The sequence below is a fragment of the Pyrgilauda ruficollis genome, unplaced genomic scaffold (genome assembly GCF_017590135.1).
Source record: "Pyrgilauda ruficollis isolate IOZ18807 unplaced genomic scaffold, ASM1759013v1 scaffold31, whole genome shotgun sequence".
NCBI classification, from domain to species: domain Eukaryota; kingdom Metazoa; phylum Chordata; class Aves; order Passeriformes; family Passeridae; genus Pyrgilauda; species Pyrgilauda ruficollis.
The window spans coordinates 7,020,948-7,041,098 of record NW_024524489.1 but is presented as its reverse complement, the minus strand read 5'-3'; the positions used below and the strand labels follow the sequence as shown (position 1 = coordinate 7,041,098).

The 20,151-nt window shown below is 40.3% G+C and overlaps 1 protein-coding gene across 4 annotated transcripts in view; it reads right to left on the bottom strand.

The window, feature by feature from the left end:
* Window positions 1-20,151, bottom strand: part of MACROD2 (mono-ADP ribosylhydrolase 2) — an 842,730-nt gene that overhangs the window by 74,537 nt on the left and 748,042 nt on the right. For all 4 annotated transcript variants that reach the window (XM_041474169.1, XM_041474167.1, XM_041474166.1 and 1 more), the window contains exons 9-10: window positions 11,718-11,799; window positions 133-174 (exon numbers count right to left, since the gene is read on the bottom strand). In XM_041474169.1, the coding sequence (XP_041330103.1) occupies window positions 133-174; window positions 11,718-11,799 (124 nt within the window). The remainder of the gene's footprint in view (window positions 1-132; window positions 175-11,717; window positions 11,800-20,151) is intronic.

Here is a 20,151-nt window from a genome sequence, read left to right as displayed (position 1 = left end):
GAGATGGCTGTGGTAACATTGGCAATAATTATTAGCTAATCTTGACTAAGGCAATTAATTTCTAGAATCTTTTCAGTTTGGCTTATGCTTCAGATAAGTGATATATTTTAGCATAAAATATTCTTTACTCACCTCTCTCTTCACTCAGCTGAGGCCCTTCTTCATTAGCATCACCTGTCCAAAAAAAAAAAAATTGAAAGGAAAAGGTTACTGGGAATACCAGCAAACATCTAAAATGAAATATTCCATGTTTCAAATTGCCCGTATCTTAGTTTGCCTCCCCCTGTTTAACATTTTACAGCGAAATCTGGAGCTAGACGGGGAGGAAAGTTTTGATACTGGTTAGAATTACACACTAAACCAGAATAGAATCTGAAAAATATAAAAGCTAAAACCAGAGGCATCAGCAGGAGCCGAAACCCCGCAGTGGTGGTGAATTCTCTCCATAGAGACTGCAGCCTCTCTCTCCCTCGAGAGTGAGAGCTGAGAGTGAGCTAGAGGCTGTGCCCCACCCCTTCCCCCAGCCCAAAATCTCTTGATAACTCTGGCCTTCCCAAGAGAAAAACCCTCAGGTAAGGGAGCAGCAGCCAGCTGCACCCCTCCTCTGTGGCTACATCCTTTTTCTCTCTTAAGTACCAGTCGTTATTGTTTCTTAGCAACAAATGGGAGAAAATTTCCTAAGAGAAAGAAAACAAAAGGAAAAAAATCCTAAACCCCAACATACAAGCTTAAGGAGCTTTGACAAGTAATTTTTAAGATAAGAAAATGAAAAATATTGTTAAAGCCCATGGGAATTCCGTCATTGGCTTCAACAGAGCTAGGATTTTCAACTGGAGTTCTGCTATTCTTCAACAAACTGCTCAGAAAACATTTGGCAACATAGAGATTATTAATTATTCAGTTTCCAATAACATGTTCTTTCCATGGAAGCATTTATAATGAAACCAGCATGATAAGGTTTCAAATTAATCTAAGATATGAGACTAAATCAGCAGAATCTTAACATACATATATCACCTGGTCTTCTGTGGAAGTTCTTAATTATAGTTCTGTAAGTGACTTGGAATATGAAATTCCCAAAGCAACAGAATAGTTTCTGAGCTAGTGATAATGGACACAGACAAGAAATCTGATGTTATTAAAAAGTAGGGAAGTCATTATGCAGTATAATTATGAAGAGGCAAAGACTGTTTTTGTGAACTAATTTTGAATTAAAGGCTGGGGGGTTTTTTGGGAAAAAGTACCAAAGCCTTGCTGAAAGGCAATGAAGTCTCTGCATCATTCCTGAAAATGGAAGTTGGGCTCCCAATAACTTTGTGATATGATCTCTGAGTCATTGTGGTGCCTTTGAAAAATGTACCCCCATCTAGGTATGAATCTGAGTTTCACTTTGGCACACAGCAATCCCCAGCCACTTCATGTGTCTATAATTATTACTCTCACACTATTAATCCATCTGGTGGAAGCATTTCCCTGTTAAATATAAAACATTCTCCTTCACTGGCCTTGGTGGGGCTGGCTGAAGTGATAAACACCATGTTTAGCTGACAGAGCTCTCTGCCAATACCAATTATTTGAGATAAAAACCAGTGGTTTAGAAGTCTATATCCAAAATGCATTCACTTATACCCTGAAAAGAATATTAAGGACAGTTTCTTGGTTAATGGTTCTGAATAAGTAAAAATATTTTTTACTGAAGCTCTACATGTCTAATATAAAGCAAAATCAGTGCCAATATTACCATAAATTAGATTTGTTATACCTAGTTTTGTTTTTCTTTTGTTTGTTTAGTTTTTTTAAATTTTTTTTTAATTTTCCTATACAATTTCTTACCCCATCTACAGGAAGCCTTTGAAAGGTTTATTTTGGTTTGAAATATGCACCACAGACAGTCAATCCCAAAGAAAAATTGGATAAAACCACAGGAGAGCCTTAGAGTGAATCTTTGACAGCAGCAAACATTTCCTTAAATACATATTGTCAATATTTCTTGTCCAGACTTCCCCACTGGAAAGACCAGAGGTGAGATCCTCTGTACCTCCCACCCTCACTTGTGAGCTGTTGAAAAATAATTGACCAGCAAAACATGCTCTAGTGTGTATACACATCTACCCACACTTGGTTACTCCTCTGGCCAGAGAAGCAGAACAATGACCTTTCACACCACTCCCCCATTAAAGCCCCGGATTTTAGGAAGTTCCACCAAGATGATTTTGCTAGAAAAGGAATGACTGACCTTGCAGTCTGGAGTGAGAAGAAAACTGACAGTGACTGCCAGAAAGGGTCAGCTCGTTCCCAGGAAAAGTCAGATCAGTATTTAGAAGGCTTAGGAGATAAGAAAACCTTCTAATCCAAAATGTGTGCAAAATTTTCCAGTTTATAAATTCAGGTATACTACATAAAATTAAGGTATTAAATGGGTGACGTGTGGGAGAAGTTTCCACTCAAGTACAAAATAATTTACAGTTGAAAGTCAACCTATGACTGAAAGTCTCCCTCTAACTCCCAGGCTATCGAGGTAACTGTATCTCTAAAGATCAGAGAGCTTTACATTTGGGAGCAAGGTGCTCAAAGCATAAGATTTTGTCTAAGTCACAGGCTCCCTGTTGGTGTCACACACAAAGTGATACCTGTGGCTCTTTCATTGCCCTCTCCCTTGTTATCTGCTGAGCTTTGGGAAATGGAATAATTATACCATATCTGCTCTCACTGACACAGGAGAAGGGGATGCCTTCTGTCAGATCCTTTTGTTTTGCCTTTTGCCTTGCTGGTCAGGTTGTTTGCCTGTCTCCTCAGTCGTGGCATACAAGCAAACACAAACCAGATGGCTAAAATCATCAATCTAAGATTTATGTTAGGAACAGAGAGGTGAAAGGCTCTAAATACCACCACTAATCCCCAAAGCCATTAAACCACCTCCTCCTAGTTGCTCACGCTTCCATTTGCATTCTCCTTCATGTTAACATGCAGAAAGCCAGCACTGTACTAACACTGCACATTGAGAAACCCTTACATGAGAACCAAAGCTGTGCTGCAGGAGGCTGCTGCTTCATCTGCCTTCTGCTGGCACTCCCCAACAGCATTGCATGCTGCTGGCTCCTCCCTGCCTCCCTCTAATCTTTCCTCAGATGCTTAATTGCATCCTTCAGGATTTTTATTTTTACCGAGCATTTTCTGCAGTTCCCTGATTTCCAGATGTTTCCCTATTTCTAGTCAACCTACACGTCTCAGTCTGCTCCTCCTCGCAACCGTGGCTCCATGTCCTGACCACAGCCAGGGGAGAACTGGGAGGGCACTGTGGGAATGGCTAAAAATCCCCTCTGCAGCTTGTATGAACATTCCCCTCTGCCAAAGACAGCAATGAGATGGGCAGAGCTGTACAGGAGGCTGAAATGACAAGTTGGTGATCATAGTGTTGATGTGTGAAAATAAAAGCTCAAACCAAAGGAACCACCCCCCGCTCCCCCCCAAAATGTCAGCACTGAAAGCTTCAGCCATCCTCTTTAGCCTCCTTGAGCTTATTTGAAATACAAAAATAGGGGTCTGGTTTGAAGTGTCTCTACTGTCAAGCATTTCCCTAGCAAGTATTCCATGATCTGCCTGCACTACTTCCATTGGGATTACAGAGGACGAGCAGCACAGCAGACTCACACCTTGGAGGAAAATGGATCCCATTTCACATCAGTCTTGAAAAACATTTTGTGTCCAGTCTCAGAGCAGCCAGCAGTGTGGGCAAGGGTACCCACCTGAGGCAAACCCTCTAAACCATGATAACATCAGGTTTCCAGCAGCTGAAAAGACCAAGCAGGTTCTCACTCTCCATATTTCTCTCTCCCACACCTTTCTTTCAAAAATTTTATCCCAAAACTTCAACCACCTGACTCCATGACTCACCTTCACAGCCTTAGGGAGATTTATAATCGTATTTAGTTTAATCTATTTACAATACCTAGTAACTGAAAAATCACTTCTTTTGGTGGCTTGCAACCACTGCTGATACCCAAAAGGAGCTTCACAACAGTGTGCAGGCTTTATGTCCACCTCAGCATAAGAGTTGTTGTAGCACAGTGAGCCACACAGGAAAATTTCTTGAGGCCCAAACATACATATGAGGCTTGCAATAACCTCAAGTTATTTTGATTGTTTTGATTCCTCCAACTCAGCTCTCCACTGGGGAAATGTGACAGAAACTGGCACAAAAAAGGACAGTATTTTCTTTGAGGAAAAGCAGGTTTGGAAATCTCTGGCAGATGAGATCAACTAAAGCAAGCCTGACTCTTTTCTCCTCTCCTAGTAAAAAGTTATATTTTCTATAAAACCTTTCCTCATCCTCAGTGCTCCTAAGATGAAGGGAAAAAAAAAAAAAAGAAAAAGATAAAACAAATAGATCTTTAACCAAAAAAAAAAAAAAAAGCATTCTTCTTTGTGGAAGTAAAAATAGGACTTCTTCTGGTCCTAGTTCTATACTTTCATCATGCAATCCTGCATACAGAGCATACTACATAAACCTCCACCCGATACTGAGCAAGTTTCATTAAATTTTTTTGTCTAGAAACTTCCACTGATACACTCTGTACATCCTGGCCATACTGCAAGCAGTAGCACTGGTTTCCTTCCTGTGCTGCTTAGTTACACCAGTCTCACAACACTGGAGCCTCACAGAATGTAGAATGTGTTTGTAGTTTTTGAAGCCATATCAAATAGAAATTCTTACTACCAATCTCCTAAAAAGTTAGGCACTGTGGCTTTTTTGTCATCACATCGATGACCTCTTTTATGAACTGCATCACCTGATCTGCTGTAAAACTCATACCATGCAAACCATATGAACCTCAGCTGCATACAAAGAATATGCAGTAACTGCTATTCCCACAGTGAGGGAACTGGACAACCTCAGTCCAGTGAAGGAAATGGTACTCACACCAGGATCAGATTTGGACTTCTATTTTCCAGATGCTTCTACCTTACATAAGAGGAACAAGACACTCCCTGGGGAAACAGGTAACAGGTTGAAAAAAAAAAACAAAACAAAACAAAAAAAAAAACAACAAAAAACCCAACATATTCAGTATTTCCTCTCTGGCCTAAAATACTGAAAATAACAAAGTTTTGTTCACACAAGTGCTAAATTGGATGTTAATCTAGTAGTCACACTAAATGGCATGTTTTGCATATGGTCATACATTTGCAAATACAAGCTTCTAACAACACCTCATCAGTAACCTATTGCAGAGGTAAACAAATGAGACAACCCCAAATTTAACTGCTTCCTTGGAAATAAGAAGCAGTTGAGCACATGAAGTCATTGGGAGCCTGTGGGCCAGAGAGGACAGGATATTTTTGATGATGACATAAAATGCATTTGGAATGCTCTAATGAGATGCCACAATACCCAACAGAGTAGCAAGAAAGATCCCTGATCAAAGATGTATTCACATAATGTGTTATACAGAAAAAGCTGCTTGCTCATTTTCTGGTGTAGACATCCATGCTGCATCCAGGCTGAGTACAGAAGAGAACAGCAACACACTTCTCTATCTCAGTCACTCCCTGAGCCTAAGGTTACACATAGGCCATGAAGATTAATAGCTGTTGTTGTACCAGTCTTCTGCTGGTTGAGCTAATCTTTCTTTAAACTGTATTTAAACTTTAAGACCTACAGGCTCTGCAGCACCTTGTATCCAGTACTCTTAGATCCTAACTGTATGTTGGGTGAAAAACTACTTCCTTTTGCTTGTTTTCACCCAGATTCATAATTTCCTGGAACACCTTGCACTCCTTGTGTTACAAGAGATGGTAAATATCTACTCCATATCCACCTTTCTTTCGTGGGGGAGCTCATCATCTTCCTGTGCTCCCCCACGCCGCTGTCATGCACAGCATCCTGATCCTTGCATCTAAATGACCCTTGTGCCTTCAAGGGCATCCTCATCCACATGCCAACTTTGCTGTGTCAATGCAGCTCCTATCCAGGTGTCTCCCAGGAACTGGAAAGCTCATGGATTTGGAGTGAGTGGAGAAATACATAGAAACAACCATTTTCCCAGACTTCTGGATGGATTGTAGGCTCTGTTGTCAGTCTCACAGAAGGAGACAAGAAAAATCCCTTCAAGATGCAAAGAAGCAAAGATGAGGCTCCATTTAGCAAAGCAAAAGCTCCTGACAACAGCACTTAAATAAGTTATGGTTCCATTGCTGATCCATGCCCTGCTCCAAGCTGTGACACGCTGCCAGCAGGAATGAGGAGGTAAATGGTTTTCCAGACCATAGTGCAGACGGTATGACAAGCCTCTCTCAAACCATGTTTTTAGGTGACCACTACTTGCAACACACAAAGGTCTGACTGCTTCCAGTTTCACCCTGTGAGATCACAGGTGTTCATCAGCTGTGAAGACAACAACTTGGAAAACTTGCATGGAGAAAGGAAAAGCAGCTGCAACCAAAACCGTCAGGATGGCCCTTATTGATCAGGAGAAGAAAGGCAAAGAGATATCAAACTCCCCCAAATCTTACTCCCTAAGTGACATTTCTGTGGGGCCCCTTTGTACTCCAGCCTGAACCAGTCAGAAAACCAAAGCCTTGTGACTTATGAGGCAAATCAGTGCCCAGGTGAAACCTCCCATAAAGGATATTGGGCACTTCCAGTTAACTGCTTGGCACCTCTCCACAGAGTAAAATAAGTCCCATGAAAAATATTTTGTGGAATACATTCAGGTGATGAATTATGGAAAAGAATTGGCTCACGAACGTTGCAAATGCAAATAGAGAGGCTAAATTTATCAGATGAATTATCCATTTGATACTGGATTACTTGCTAGGGGCTAACTTATGACTCCTTTGCTCATGCAGAGGACTGCTCCAGCCCCAGTGCAGTCTGCCACAGTAAGCAGAGAGAACGATGCCTCTCAATACCAGTACAGAAATTACAGCCCCTGCTTAGGAGTTGGCTCACGTATTAGTGCAGAGATTGGCCTTTTTAATACAAAGGCCTTCATTCAGCCATTTAGACAGTTTCCAATTTGATTCCAAGCCTAGGAGATCTCTTAACAATGAATTTCCTCTGCAATTGTAATATATTTGCACATTTTATGCACAAGCGGGATGCTGTGCACCCTCCTGAAGTAATAGGAGAATTATTATAAGGCAGTAGCTCTCATCCATATGGTTTGGGTAGGGGAAACAGCGTTTTCATCAACCAGGATGAAAGCAAAAAATGCATTAAATATCATAGCCCGTAACAGAGGGAAGAAAAAGTTTTCTCAAGATGAAGCAATCTCTCTCTCTCTTTCCTAACACTGATAATGGTTCAAAAAAGAAAAAAAAAAAAAACAAACAAAAAACCCTCCAACAACAACAACAAACTCCTGGGCTCAGCATCCTTTCATTAGCTTTAAAAGGACACGAGTCTAAAAGCATGCACCTTCCATCTGCAAACTGGCTTAATGAAAGCGCAAATGCCCTTTCTCCAAAAATTTTTGCCATGTTTTAGTGAAGTAATTTTTTTACTCTGTTTAAAGCAGCAAGAAGTAATATAACCTTGGATGCTGCAGCTTCACAGGACATCCCTTTTATAGCACTAGTTCTATAAAAAAAAATATTTTCAGAAAAAAAATGTTTCTCCTCTCCAATCCACTGGTAACAGGTGGTAGATTTAGAAATACTTTAAGCATTACAATTGAAGATAAACCGTTTATAATATATGACAGTCACCATGAAAAATAAGCATTTGCCAAAGGTCCTTACAAGATTATCTGTCTGACATATTAAGTAGCTTTGTGTACACAGAATACAGGAAGAAAAGAGAAAAGGTATCTTTGCTCCAGCTGGCAACTGTTTACAAATGCTCTTAATTTTCCTCCTATCTATAGAATCCTAGAAGTATGTATCACTCCAAGGTAAATGTTGGCAAATCTAGCTTTTCAAGGGGGATTGAATTTTCTGGTAAGTCTTATAGATGTGTTTAGTTAGCAAGAAAAGTAATGCCTGATGTCTGGACTCCGTAGAGTTCTATTAGAAGAAACAATGAATTCCAAAAGAAAAAATTATCTAAGTAACAGTTGCTTTCCCAGAAAACTCACTCATACTACTAATAGCAATGAATCCAGCAATGGAAGAACTACACATATGAGCCAGAACTGCAGGCAAAGATATTTTATTTGCCTGAAAGACATTCTCTCAGTTTAAGTAGAAAGAATGTTCCAACACAGGTGAAGGGAGAATAGCTGGCCTATGCCATTGCACAAAGAGATAGGGCCCAATTCATAAAAAGAATAAAACATATCACTGTGGCAGTGTTTAATATATTAAAACAGTGATCCATTTTAAGCAAATGAAGTTGTTCTTTTTACTCCTCTTTTCTTACTACAGTATACAAAATCTTCTCAGCAAAACTCCAGAGGATCAATAGAAAATTCTGCCTTGACTAAGACCCTTTCTTAAGCAAACCAGGACTTTTCTGGACAACTTTGACATGAGAACCTATGTCTGAATCAAAGATAAGTGGTGCTCTGCTCCCTCTTGGAGCATGCTGGCTCTGGATTGGGTTGTGCAATCACTGAGCTTGAATCAGAAATGGTGAGACTGTTACAACTGCTCAGTTACTGCACAACTTTCCTGCACTGCTAAGACACGACATTACTTAGAAGTCTGTCTCTTCCCCCTATATATTTAAAGTTTGAAAATGACAAGACTCTTGGCAGTTGTCTTCATATCAATATTATTACTTGACTAATTTCTTCAGCATTCCACTTGCAAAAAAGGCCTAATGATATGTTCAACTAATGGAACAATTTCCCTATATCTATACTCCACTTACTCTAATGCACTGAGGTGTAATTCTAGCTTCATTTCATTACCACTTTCATTACCTAGCTCAAGCACTTGCATGTCTTTTTGGATTTATTAATGCAGTGGGTTTAAAGTAATAACTATTTATGTATATAACTCTATGAATATATTCTTCTTTCTAAGCATTTTTGTCCACATCTATTAAAGTAGATATATTTCACAATATTTCTGAATGCAAGATGCACTTTTAAAATGCCTGGATGCTTTTTCTCTAAGCTTAAAGCAATACCTCAGTATTATTCTCTCCTGTGAGTGTTTAGATAGTGTCCTATCAATTTAAATTTCCTTTAAACCAAAACAAAACCACCAGTTTCATTAATTTCTTCCACAGCAGAAATATCAGGAATTTATTGCCAAAGGTAGAGGCAGTTGCTAACTCCTTGACACAGAACCATGTTAGCTAAGTCTACTATGCAGGAAACCAGTCCTGCAGAGAGATGGGATATCTCTACAGTGACAAGAGTCTGCTGATAACTTGTCCAGGTCTGCTATGTTAAATGTAGATGGAAATTCCCAAGACACCTGAAAAAAGGAACAAATGCCAATCTGGTGATCTCCATCCAGAACCTCAGCTGATGTTCTCACCAGGAGGAAGTTTAGCATGGGGCTGACCTCAGCTGACATCTGCTGAAATGGTGGTACCCTGTGGAAAAGTGTCATTTCAAGATGGCAAAGAAAGCCTGAGACTGTACATGAATGGTTAGGGCACTCCACAAAAGAGACCCAGACACTGACCATTTCCCCAGTGACACTACAGGAGAGTGATTTGGGAAGAAAGTCCTGCCTCTCCCTGTCTCCTCACAAGTTGAAGATCTAAAGACACTAAAAATAAAACACTAAAATAAAAACTTCCTGAACCTCTGGCTACTGATCCACCCACAGGAAATCCTTCACTGCATCAGGAATAAAGTTCTAGAGCTACAAAGGTTCCTTTTAAGGCCCTGGCTAATCAGACAGCAGATACCCAGTAACATTAAGGCATGTCAAAAGCAGAATCATTAGTTATGAAAAAATTGCAACCAGGCGTCTATGAAGATGGGTCCTAAGGTATTTTATTAATCTAATCCTACAGTAATATATCTAAATTTCAGATACTGAGAACTAAACTTTCTCTGGACAGCTGAAAATTTTGGATGAACCTTTTTTACAGCCACATATGCAGAACACTGGATTTAGAGGGTCCCTACCATGATCACCTGTCTACATACCAGAATCCAATTTTTCATTTGAAAAAAAAAATAAAACCTTTACATACATGAGAATAAATGTACTTTTGAAACTATGGTATGGCAGATCATCTACAGAATGTGGTGTAACGAAATTATATGTTTTTCTATAACAAAAGACCCAGCTGCACAGGTTCTTTGTAGACAGGAGTTCAATAATGTCAAGTTTTAAAAAAATCCAAATGAAATATATCTTCTACTTTGCTGTCTTTCTGCCTTTGGGCTTGTCATGACACAGCTCTGAAGCATCTTCTTGTCTCTCAAACTTTCAAACCCAGGTGGGTTTTACATTTATAGAAATAATGCCAGGCTTTACACCATGATTTCCAAGGCCTTAGAGATGAAAGTGAGCATTAATGATCTTGACTTGTTGACAAATTGAGGCTATATTCTTCTCTCACATAATCTGAAGGGCAGTAACCCAGCCAGCAACAGTAGGCAGGGTACTGCCACTTTATCCTTTGGGTTGGGTACACTGACAAAAAAATGAAATCACTCAATGGATGGATTAGATATGAAGGCAGCTTCTTGAAATGCATGTTCAGTGTGCTCCAGACAAGAATATTATTAAGTGGTTAGACATCATTTGATGCTACCTGAATAATTCAATAGGTCTTAAAGTTTCAGCTGCCAATCACTGCAAACTGGCAATTACAAAGTCATCTACAAAAAAGCTTTGTTCTAGTGAGATGAGACAAAAATATCACAATTTCCATGCTACCAGACAAAGCAAAAGGAAAAAAAACACTAAGGCTACAGTGACAAAACAGTCCTGTGAAATTAATGGAACTCTGAACACACCAAAGCTCTGCTCCCTATTACTCCAGGGCCATTTCCACTAGACAGACAGCATGGGGACTACTGGGAGATAAAACAAAACACTAAAATCTGGATCTTTTCACACGCAGTTGAACTGATGTAAGCACAAAGCAATATAAAATGGGAGGAGTTTTAGGGTTGATAAAATTATGGAGAGCAGTTTTCTAATGAAGTGCGATAAAAATAAATCACAGGTTTATAGGAGGAGGGGGATTAGCAAATTTACTATCCACCAGGTTTCCTTAAATCTAGAAAGCAACCTCCTGTGTGAAATCCAAGATGAATGGCTAACATTTCCCAAGTGCTCCAGTGAGAGCCATCTTTCTCCCATTCATTCTTACACTGGGACAGCTCAAGTTTAAAGCCCTCATTCAGACACAGTTGGGCTCTAACCCCTGTGGTATCTTTTCAGACCCAGAGAAACCTTACCAGCATTGTTAATGAAAGACCAAAGTGTGCACAAAGTGTATGGAAAAGCAATACACACTATATACTATAGCTATATACATTAGTGCAAATAATTTCCTTCTCAAGAGTCAAGAGAGGCAGAACCATGCACCAAGTTTTGGGAAAAGATACACATACAGCATGGAATGAAGAGATTGGCTGTGCTGAGCATACAAAAGCAGTATTAGACGTAGCTTAAATAGTTCACACATTTTAAATGTCTGCATTTGTCCAGGATCAGAGCCTCTATGTGCAGCTGATCTTTAAAGAAAGTTCACATTTCAGTATTTGGCTTTGGAAAGAAGAAAATATGCCAACTGTTGCATTTTTTTCTGCATGCTTTTTTAAAGTCAAATGGTGCTTGATTACTGTACCTACCTAGAGGGAAAAAGTCGCCCATTTTCTTCTTGAAAATTTTGTAGTCAACCTCCAAAAAGACACAGAAGATGATACGATCCACCTGTAAGAAACAAAATTATTCACAGTGAAAGCATCATAATCATCCATACTGGCAACAACAGTCAATAAAGGCAAAGAAACTTTTAAGCCAACGTGCTTTTATGCTTCAGGCAAACAAGAAAACAGGGCTGCATGTCTTGACTTTATTGTACATCTGTGTTGTAATTTACAATATAACCTTTGCAATCACAGCTCACAACTGTATTCTTTGTTAACTGCCTCTTGTTTATGCAAACTGCTCTCAAGCACAGTATAAATGACTTTGGCATTCCAGATGAGAACTGGGATGCAATGTTTGATGAAAAAGTCATGTGGGGACTTCTAATAAGCCTACAGAAGAGTAAATGGGTAAGCAAAGAGCTCTTTTTCCAATCCTTGTCCGACAAACCTATTTGCAAACCCATTTAGTATTTTAAAATGGCTTTAAAAGGTTTCATGTGGTTTTAATTTAAATGAAACCACTTATTCTCACTGTAATACAAATAGAATGCAGCAGAAACACAAAAGCTGATTAGATGACAGGTAGCACACAGGGTAAATAAAACATTTAATATGCCATCTACTTAGCGAGGCTGAGCATATCAATGAAACCACAGCCTGTAATGTATGCACCACCCACCAATGAGTTCAAATAAATTCTTTTGGGAGATCACTGTATGTGAAAAGCTTTTCTGAAATAGACCAAAAATAATTAAAAATCTAAATAAAACAAAACCAAGAAAGTGAAAGCCTTTAAGGCTAAAAAACACCCACACTGGACTTCAGCCTTGCAATACCTTTGTGTTATTTATTTGCATTTCCCAGCACAAAATGCCTCTGTAGCCAAAACCCATCTTGGAGGGGTGCTGTGGAAAACAAAAAGACCCTCTTACAGCTGAGCTGAGGGACCCACAACCCAGTAATAATTTCTTTCTCTGAAGTGCATAAGAGTTTAACCACAACAGGATGAAGCCCAAGCAATAGGAAACTTGGCATCTCATGCTGTCATGGTGTCTCCACGGGCAATAGGACAATCTGTCACAGCAGAACTCCTCAAGAGTGCCTTTGCATGTGCTAGAAAAATCATAAGCCTCCCCCCTGCAGGGAAACGGTGAGAGGAATGCTCTCAAGATGTAAATTCTTTCCCTTATCTTCAGTAGAAAATGCTGTCCTTTTGTTGCAGCTGATCTTAGAAGTAGAGTCCAAGCCTTGGCTTCAAAGACACCATTATGCTGAACAGCTCAGGACATCATTTTTGAGCTCCCTGCAGCACAGCCTGGTAGAATCCAGGAGGGGATGAGAGCAGGCAAGCACTGGTTATGCTGGAAAATACCAGCAGCTACTAACAAGGACATCTTGGAACAAAAGGTGATGACAAAACCTTAGCTGGGATGATGTCATCTGAATGATCAGATCAGCTATGTAACATCACAACTAGCAATAGTCCAAGGGGAAATGGCATCAAGTTGCACCAGGGGAGGTTCAGGTGCGATATTTGGAAAAATTTCTTCATTGAAAGAGTGGTTAAGCACTAGAACAGGTTCCCCAGGGATGTGATGGAGTTCCCATCCCTAGAAATGATAAAAAAATGAGGATAGGTGGCACTTCACAACATGGGTTAGTGGGAAAAGTGAAATTCACTCAAAGGTTGAACATGAAGACCTTGGAGATGTCCAACCTTACTGATTCCATGACACTCTATGAGACTGAAGGTACAAGCCGTGTTGGTGTTAAGGAAGAAGGTGGCTTGTGAGCAGGAGAGAAGGCAGCAGAGCAGGGAAGGCTATCGGCAGATTTTTCAGCAAAAAAAAAATTTTCAGCCTGCTGCTGTCTGCTCATATGATGCTTACAGAGCCAAGCTGTTCTGTGCATCCCTCGTAAACAAACCAGGCTGGATCTTAAAAAATTCTGGACCATGGCATCAGCTACTCTTATAAAGGGATATAACAAAAAACTCAAATACTAGTTGTGGGCTCAAGCCAAAAAGCCATACTCATCTCCATACCCACAATTTCATAATTTGGCATCTTTGCCAAGAAGTGTTACACTTTACCTACATGAGATTTGACATGATCTCTAAGGTTCCTACCAACCCAAACTATTCTATAATTCCATGGTTCTGCCTAAGCTGGTTGTTTTCAGGAGGGAGGCTTTAATCAGCAAGTGCTTAAATTACATTTCTTGTGAAAATTAGATCAGGATATTTCTGGGGTGTTGCTAGATTGTCATCTTCCCTCTCTGCCTTGCAGACTTTCAAGCATTAAAAGTGATAGGCCCAATGAACCAGAACAGACAAAAGAGCAAGGACAGAAATGTATAAAGCAGAGGAGGAAGGATATTCCCATACAGAGAAGTTTCTGAGTCTCTGCATAATTCCATATTCTCTGCTGAAAATCCTACAGAAATTTGCCTCGTTCTATATAGTCCAACTTCTCAAGATGTTTCCTTTACTTTTATTTATTCAGTGCAGCTATCAATAATAAAACTTCTCCCTGAGAATTTCTACTACTTCTAATATAATTCCTTAATTTAAAAATAGGGAATCTCTCTAGAATTGGCAGACTATTTCAAAATTTCTAGCCTCCTGATTGTACACATCCTATATATAAACCTGTTCCATTTCTTCTTGATGTGAGAAAAACTGCTCTATTTTTAAGTATGCATAAGATATTGTGATGACAGCTGAAATCCTGTGTTTATCTGATTGCATGGCATGTGTTGGCAGATAGTAAATCTGAAATTAACCCCTATTCTATCATTCTGCCAGTCACTGGCTATTTTATCTAATATTCCCAGCTATAATATCTTGAGATTACATAGGGAAAGCATCCCTTGTCCTCACTATGCCCATTCCAGCTACAATAAGGAAAGGTTTAATCCAAGCCACTATCAACCTACTTTTCCTGCTGGCCCACAAAAGCTCAGCAGGATTTTTGGGACATGCAGTTAGGAAATCCACTCCTTATTCAACAAGGAAATCTCTCATGTGGCCTGGAAATGCCAGCTTCATTAGAGTGTCACACCATGCCTTTAGAGAGGCTGAGGAATAGCTCCTGTGGACTCTCCCGACAGTGCCCAGATGAGACCCCCAGTGCCTTTTGCAGATGCTCAGCTCCTCCACTGCTGACCAGGCACCACTCAACTGCAGCAGAACTGTAAAGGAGCTCCAGGTTGAAGCTCATCCCTGATTGACAGCTCTTTTTTGAAGGCTGGTATTAAAATCAACCATGCCCTGTCAGAGCCAGATTAAATTCTGCTCACTTTGCAGCTAAGAATAGGTGGATCAAAGAATCCCAAAATCAAGAGCACTGCAGCACAGGAAGAAGGGAGTTAAAATGCATGAGCTGTTCACTTAGGCACCTTCACAGCTCAAGGCTGTGAGTACATTTGATTGTTTTGGTTGTTTTTTTACCTTGGGCGATGCTTTCCTTGCTTTATTTAATTTTGATGGGAATAGCTTCCAGGTGGCTTTGTTAGCAGCACCTGATAAGAATTAGTAAACTTCTGCAGGGTTTACAGGACTTAGGCTATTTTTTTAGAATCACAGAATGGTTGGGGTTGGAAGTGACCTCAAAGATAATCCAGTTCCAATTCCCCCATCATGGGCAAGAACATTTTCCACCAGATCTGATTCCTCCAAGCCCCACTCAGACTGGCCTTGGACACATTTTTTGCAGTAGAATTGACCCTAACATCAGAGTTTTAGAAGGACACAGCCATATCTCATGAACTGAAAACCTCTCCACTGGTGTTTTCAATTAATGAGATATGGGTATGAAAGCACAGTTGGTCTAATAGCAGCACTGATCTTAGTGCAAAAAAAGTGGCAAAGATATTTCTTCCTGGTTTTTGATCTTTGGGGTTTTGTTAGTTGGTGGCTTTGAAAGCACTTTACATCTTGTGAGTTTTCAATTTATTGGTGAGTTGCTGCACCTTGGGTGGGTTCACTCATAGACCACTGATGGTCTGTGAGAGCTCCATGGAAGGCTGGGCAGGTGGGTGCTCAGGGACATGCATAGGAATGATGGAAAGCTGCTGAAGGTCCCTTAAACTTGCCATAAAGGGCCCTGCTCTCTTCTGCAGTGTGTGGGAAGACACTGCATGTTTACATGCACATCTCTGCACGCAGCTGCTGCTGCAGTAGGAATTTACAGCTGTATCTATATAAAAAAGACAGAGAGTGATTTCTTACATGGACATACAGAGATAGTTTAAAACTATTCCCCCTTATCCTAAGAGAAGAGATTAAGATTAGCTGTTAGGAAGAAATTCCTTACAATGAGGGTGGTTCAGGTTGCCCAGAGAAGCTGTGGCTGCCCCATCCCTGGAAGTGTTTAAGGCCAGGCCGGGTGGGGCTCTGAGCAACCTGGTCTAGTGAAAGCTGTTCCTGGCTGTGGCAGGGGGGCTGTAATGAGATGAACCTTAAGGTCCCTTCCAACCCAAGCCTGTTTGTGATTCTCTGTATATTTTAGCATCAAACACATCTATGTTTTTATCTCAGCTCTTTTGCTGTGGTTTTGGGCAGGTTGTGTGATTCCTCTGGCTTCATTTCCCTATCTGCTTAGGGGACAGGAAGACCTGGCTGTGCACCTATACATTGCTTTAAAGAGTCACTGCCAAGCACAATCCACAGGACGTGCCAAATGCTTTCATAGGTATAGCTGTATGTACACCCAAGTAATGAGCTATATATCAAACAGAGATCTGAAGCAAAATACTGATCAAAAGGCTTTCTAGACTATTTCATATAATGAGGTGCTTCCATGTCGTTGCCACCCCATGTCCTAACAAAATAACAGCTTGCAATGAAAACAAACCCAAGTATGTTTCAGCACTCCCAAGTACTTCACGCATGTGTCCAGCACCAAGACATTTGTCTAGCAGGAAGTGACTGCTTTTTATATGCGTCAAAAAGTTTCATCATCACTTAAATCTTACCAGAAAATACATGATAGAAAAACAATGAAAACTTGCAAAAAATGTTTCCCAATCCTAAATCAAATGAATGCTAATACAGCACAAAGAGAAGGAAGCAGCTTTTTGCTCTTTGTAGGTGTAGTAAATCCATGCCATGAAACACTTCTGCCTGATCCCATTAGGACCCACTGTCATAAGGCAACAGTAAATACCAGAAGCTTGTGGAAACATTTTTAGTTTATCAAATTTACATGGATTTAATTCAAAACTCAGTGAAGCAAACCAGAGATTTTTTTCATTGACTTCAGCATGCTTGGATCGGCACCTATACTTTGCAGCACCAGACAGAAAATTTGCCTCCTCAAGAATTCAAGTTCTTCTGATAGAGACATTTAATTACCCTAAATGTCACATACTTTCTCAAAGATATCCTTAACAGTCACAGTTCAGAGCTGCCTGAACCCATCAATATGCCTTGACTTCTTTGCCTGTAAGAAAAGAGCTCTGAATGTTCAAAGTTGTATGGGGCTTTGAGCAACCTGGTCTAGCAAAAGACCTCCAAGGCAGGGGGTTTGGATGAGATGGTCTGTAAGGCCCCTCCCAACCTGAACCTTCTTATGATTCAACAATGCTGGACCTTTTCCTTTGTCTGGACCATGTTTTCACGGGCAGCCCTGTTAGGTTTCATTGCCTGGCAGAGCTTCCCTTGTAGAGACCAGTGAGAACAAAGCAACCCAAGTCAGGTTTTCATGCTCTCACAGAATCAAAATCTCAGCTGTGAGCAGCTCAGAATAAGGAGCAAGAGATTTTTAGTGCACTCTAGGACCAGGCTACAAGTGCTCTAGCTGGTCCCTGCACATGACATAAAATCTCTTCTACTTCTGTGACAAGGGCTCAGTTTTCTGTTCTGAAGCCCATATCTCTTTCTTGCTTATCTTCAGGGACTTTATTTACCATCTCTTTATTTTCTGTTTTTCTGGCAGAGTTCCTCTCTGCCTGTAACTGAGCTGATGCACTGAACTGACTACATGCAGAAGCACAGAGACCAACATCTCGTTCTGCCCCACTAAGGAACTGGTAGATGATATTCTCTCTTGATGCTGACAGTCCCCTTCAGCCTACCCTCTGCCTGATTTGATCCTCTGGTAATCCTGTTGCAACCAGCAGATGGAAATACCAGCTTTGTAGAATAACACAGCCATCTGCCATATACCTCCCAGCAGCTGTGATCCACTTTGCCAGAGATGCTGCCTTTCTGGAGCACCATGAACATCTGGCCAGCTGTCCAGATAGCAGCCTGTCTGACCAAACAGAGAAGAGAGGACTGCATCTCCCCTTGGAGACCAGCAGGGCTGATGCCAGAAGTTTTCACATGCTTTCTGAAGTTGAATGCTTCAGGCCCTATAAATACTAATTTCATAGCACTGTAAATTAAAAATCAGCCTCCTGGTATTATTACTAATTTCACAGAAACCATTAGAGCATAAAGCCTAGCTGACTGTCTGCTCCTTTTGGCATGACATCATGGTCTATAATCGTAGAATTACTCCTAAAAAGAACTTCAGTCAAGTATTTATGGCAAATAGAAAGCTTTGGTGCTGCCTTCATCCTCGGAACAAGATTTAAGCAGGGCAGAGGTGTCAGACTGGTGATACGGTGAATTTGACAATCAACGAACTGTGTGATGATGTTCACAAAGCTATTCACCTAGCCTTAAGAGCTTTTCTCTTGGCACAGCTTCAAATCCACTGCAGACCTGAGCCAAAACACCCTGTGTTTACTTGACCTTGCAATCATACAAATGAGCCCAGCTTCAGGCAAACAGGACATCTCTGGATTACCCTTTAATCCAGGGAGAAATGCACTCTTTCAGGATACTGCTCTCTGGTTTCCATGGACTTGAATTTTGAAATTCTTTGGAATCCAAAGCAAAAGCCTAATTAAAAAATTACATTACTGCAAGCCTCTTGCAAGTAATGGTATTAATGGAGAGTTACGCTATTGCATCAAGAGCAAACACCTGTGGAGGACTAGCTGTGAAGAAGCAACTCTTACTTAAACCATCATATTACTTAGTTAGCCATTGGAGAAAAAAAAAATAGAAACCATATAAATTATAAAATTATTTATGCTTATCACAGAGTGGAATGGTTTCTATGCTGGTCTTACTGTAGTTAAAAAAACAGAACTAGAAAGTTATTATTAGTGCTTTAATATCCTACTTCATGATCAAACACATACTTCGCTTGGAGTGAAAGATAATTAAAAGTCCAAGGGCAATTAAGAAAACCAAACCAAAATCAACAAAAACCCCACCAGAAATTTATTACCAGCTTAAAATGTTAATACAAACAACATCCTATTACATAAGGCTTTGCAGCAATCTCTGCCTCTAAACCAAAATGTTCCACTTAACATTAAAACTCAATAAAAATTCAAAATATGGCCAGAATGTCTCTCCCTGTCCTTTGTGCCTGGTCCTACAGGTCTGCTCATATTCAACAGCTGAGGGCTGTTGATAGTCCCAGTACCACACAGCTGCCAGACACACCAGTGCAGTTATCACTGTGGCCCAAGCCTATCTCCACATAACTGAAGCATATTAAAACCCACAAAACTTTCCAGTGGAGAACCACTTTTACCCACAGTTCTCAAGCACAGGTCAGCATCACAGTTTTGTGATAGTTCTGACAGATCCCTGCTGTCAGGTGAAGATCTGATGTGCCCAAGGTCACAGACGAACAAGAACAGCAGGAGCAGGACCCTGGGTTTTTTCCTCCCATTCTCTTTTGACCAAAGATGCTAGAGATGGGAAAAAAAAATCCCATGAATGGTCACATGCAAAGTTCACAAGCTTCACTGCACACCACTGCTTTTCCTCTGGTGGAAATATATTTTCAATGCATCCATGTATTGTGTGAATCAATACTGATAACTCCTTTCCCCTTATACATTGATTGTTTTTTAAGAGTTACTTAGTCTTTGTGAGAGAATTCACTCTGTGAATACCTTCAATACTTCTTCAATACTTTTTTTTTTTTGTGAGAGAATTCACCCTGTGAATACCTTCAATACCTGCCCTTGAATAATACAGTGTATTATTCAAGGGCAGGTAGAGCGTTCCCTTTTGGCCTTCTTTGGGCTGAGCTGGTCCTTTTTCGTGTGTGAACAAAGCATCTGCCTGACAAGCAGAATGGTTGTCCTAAAGAACCAACCAGGATCTCAAACAAGAAATTATAACAGAATTTTCACAGGAATTCACAATTTTGTTGTCAGCCATTTGTTTATGTCCCAGTTACTTACTGCACAATTATATGACAAATAAGACGTGACAGTCCTGTAGTGGTAATATAAATACAGACAGGCTATAAAATAACCAGTCCACATGTGGTTTTGTTCTCAACTACAGAAAGCTTTTCATTTTCCTAAAGGTGAAAAAACATGTAAAACCAGTCTA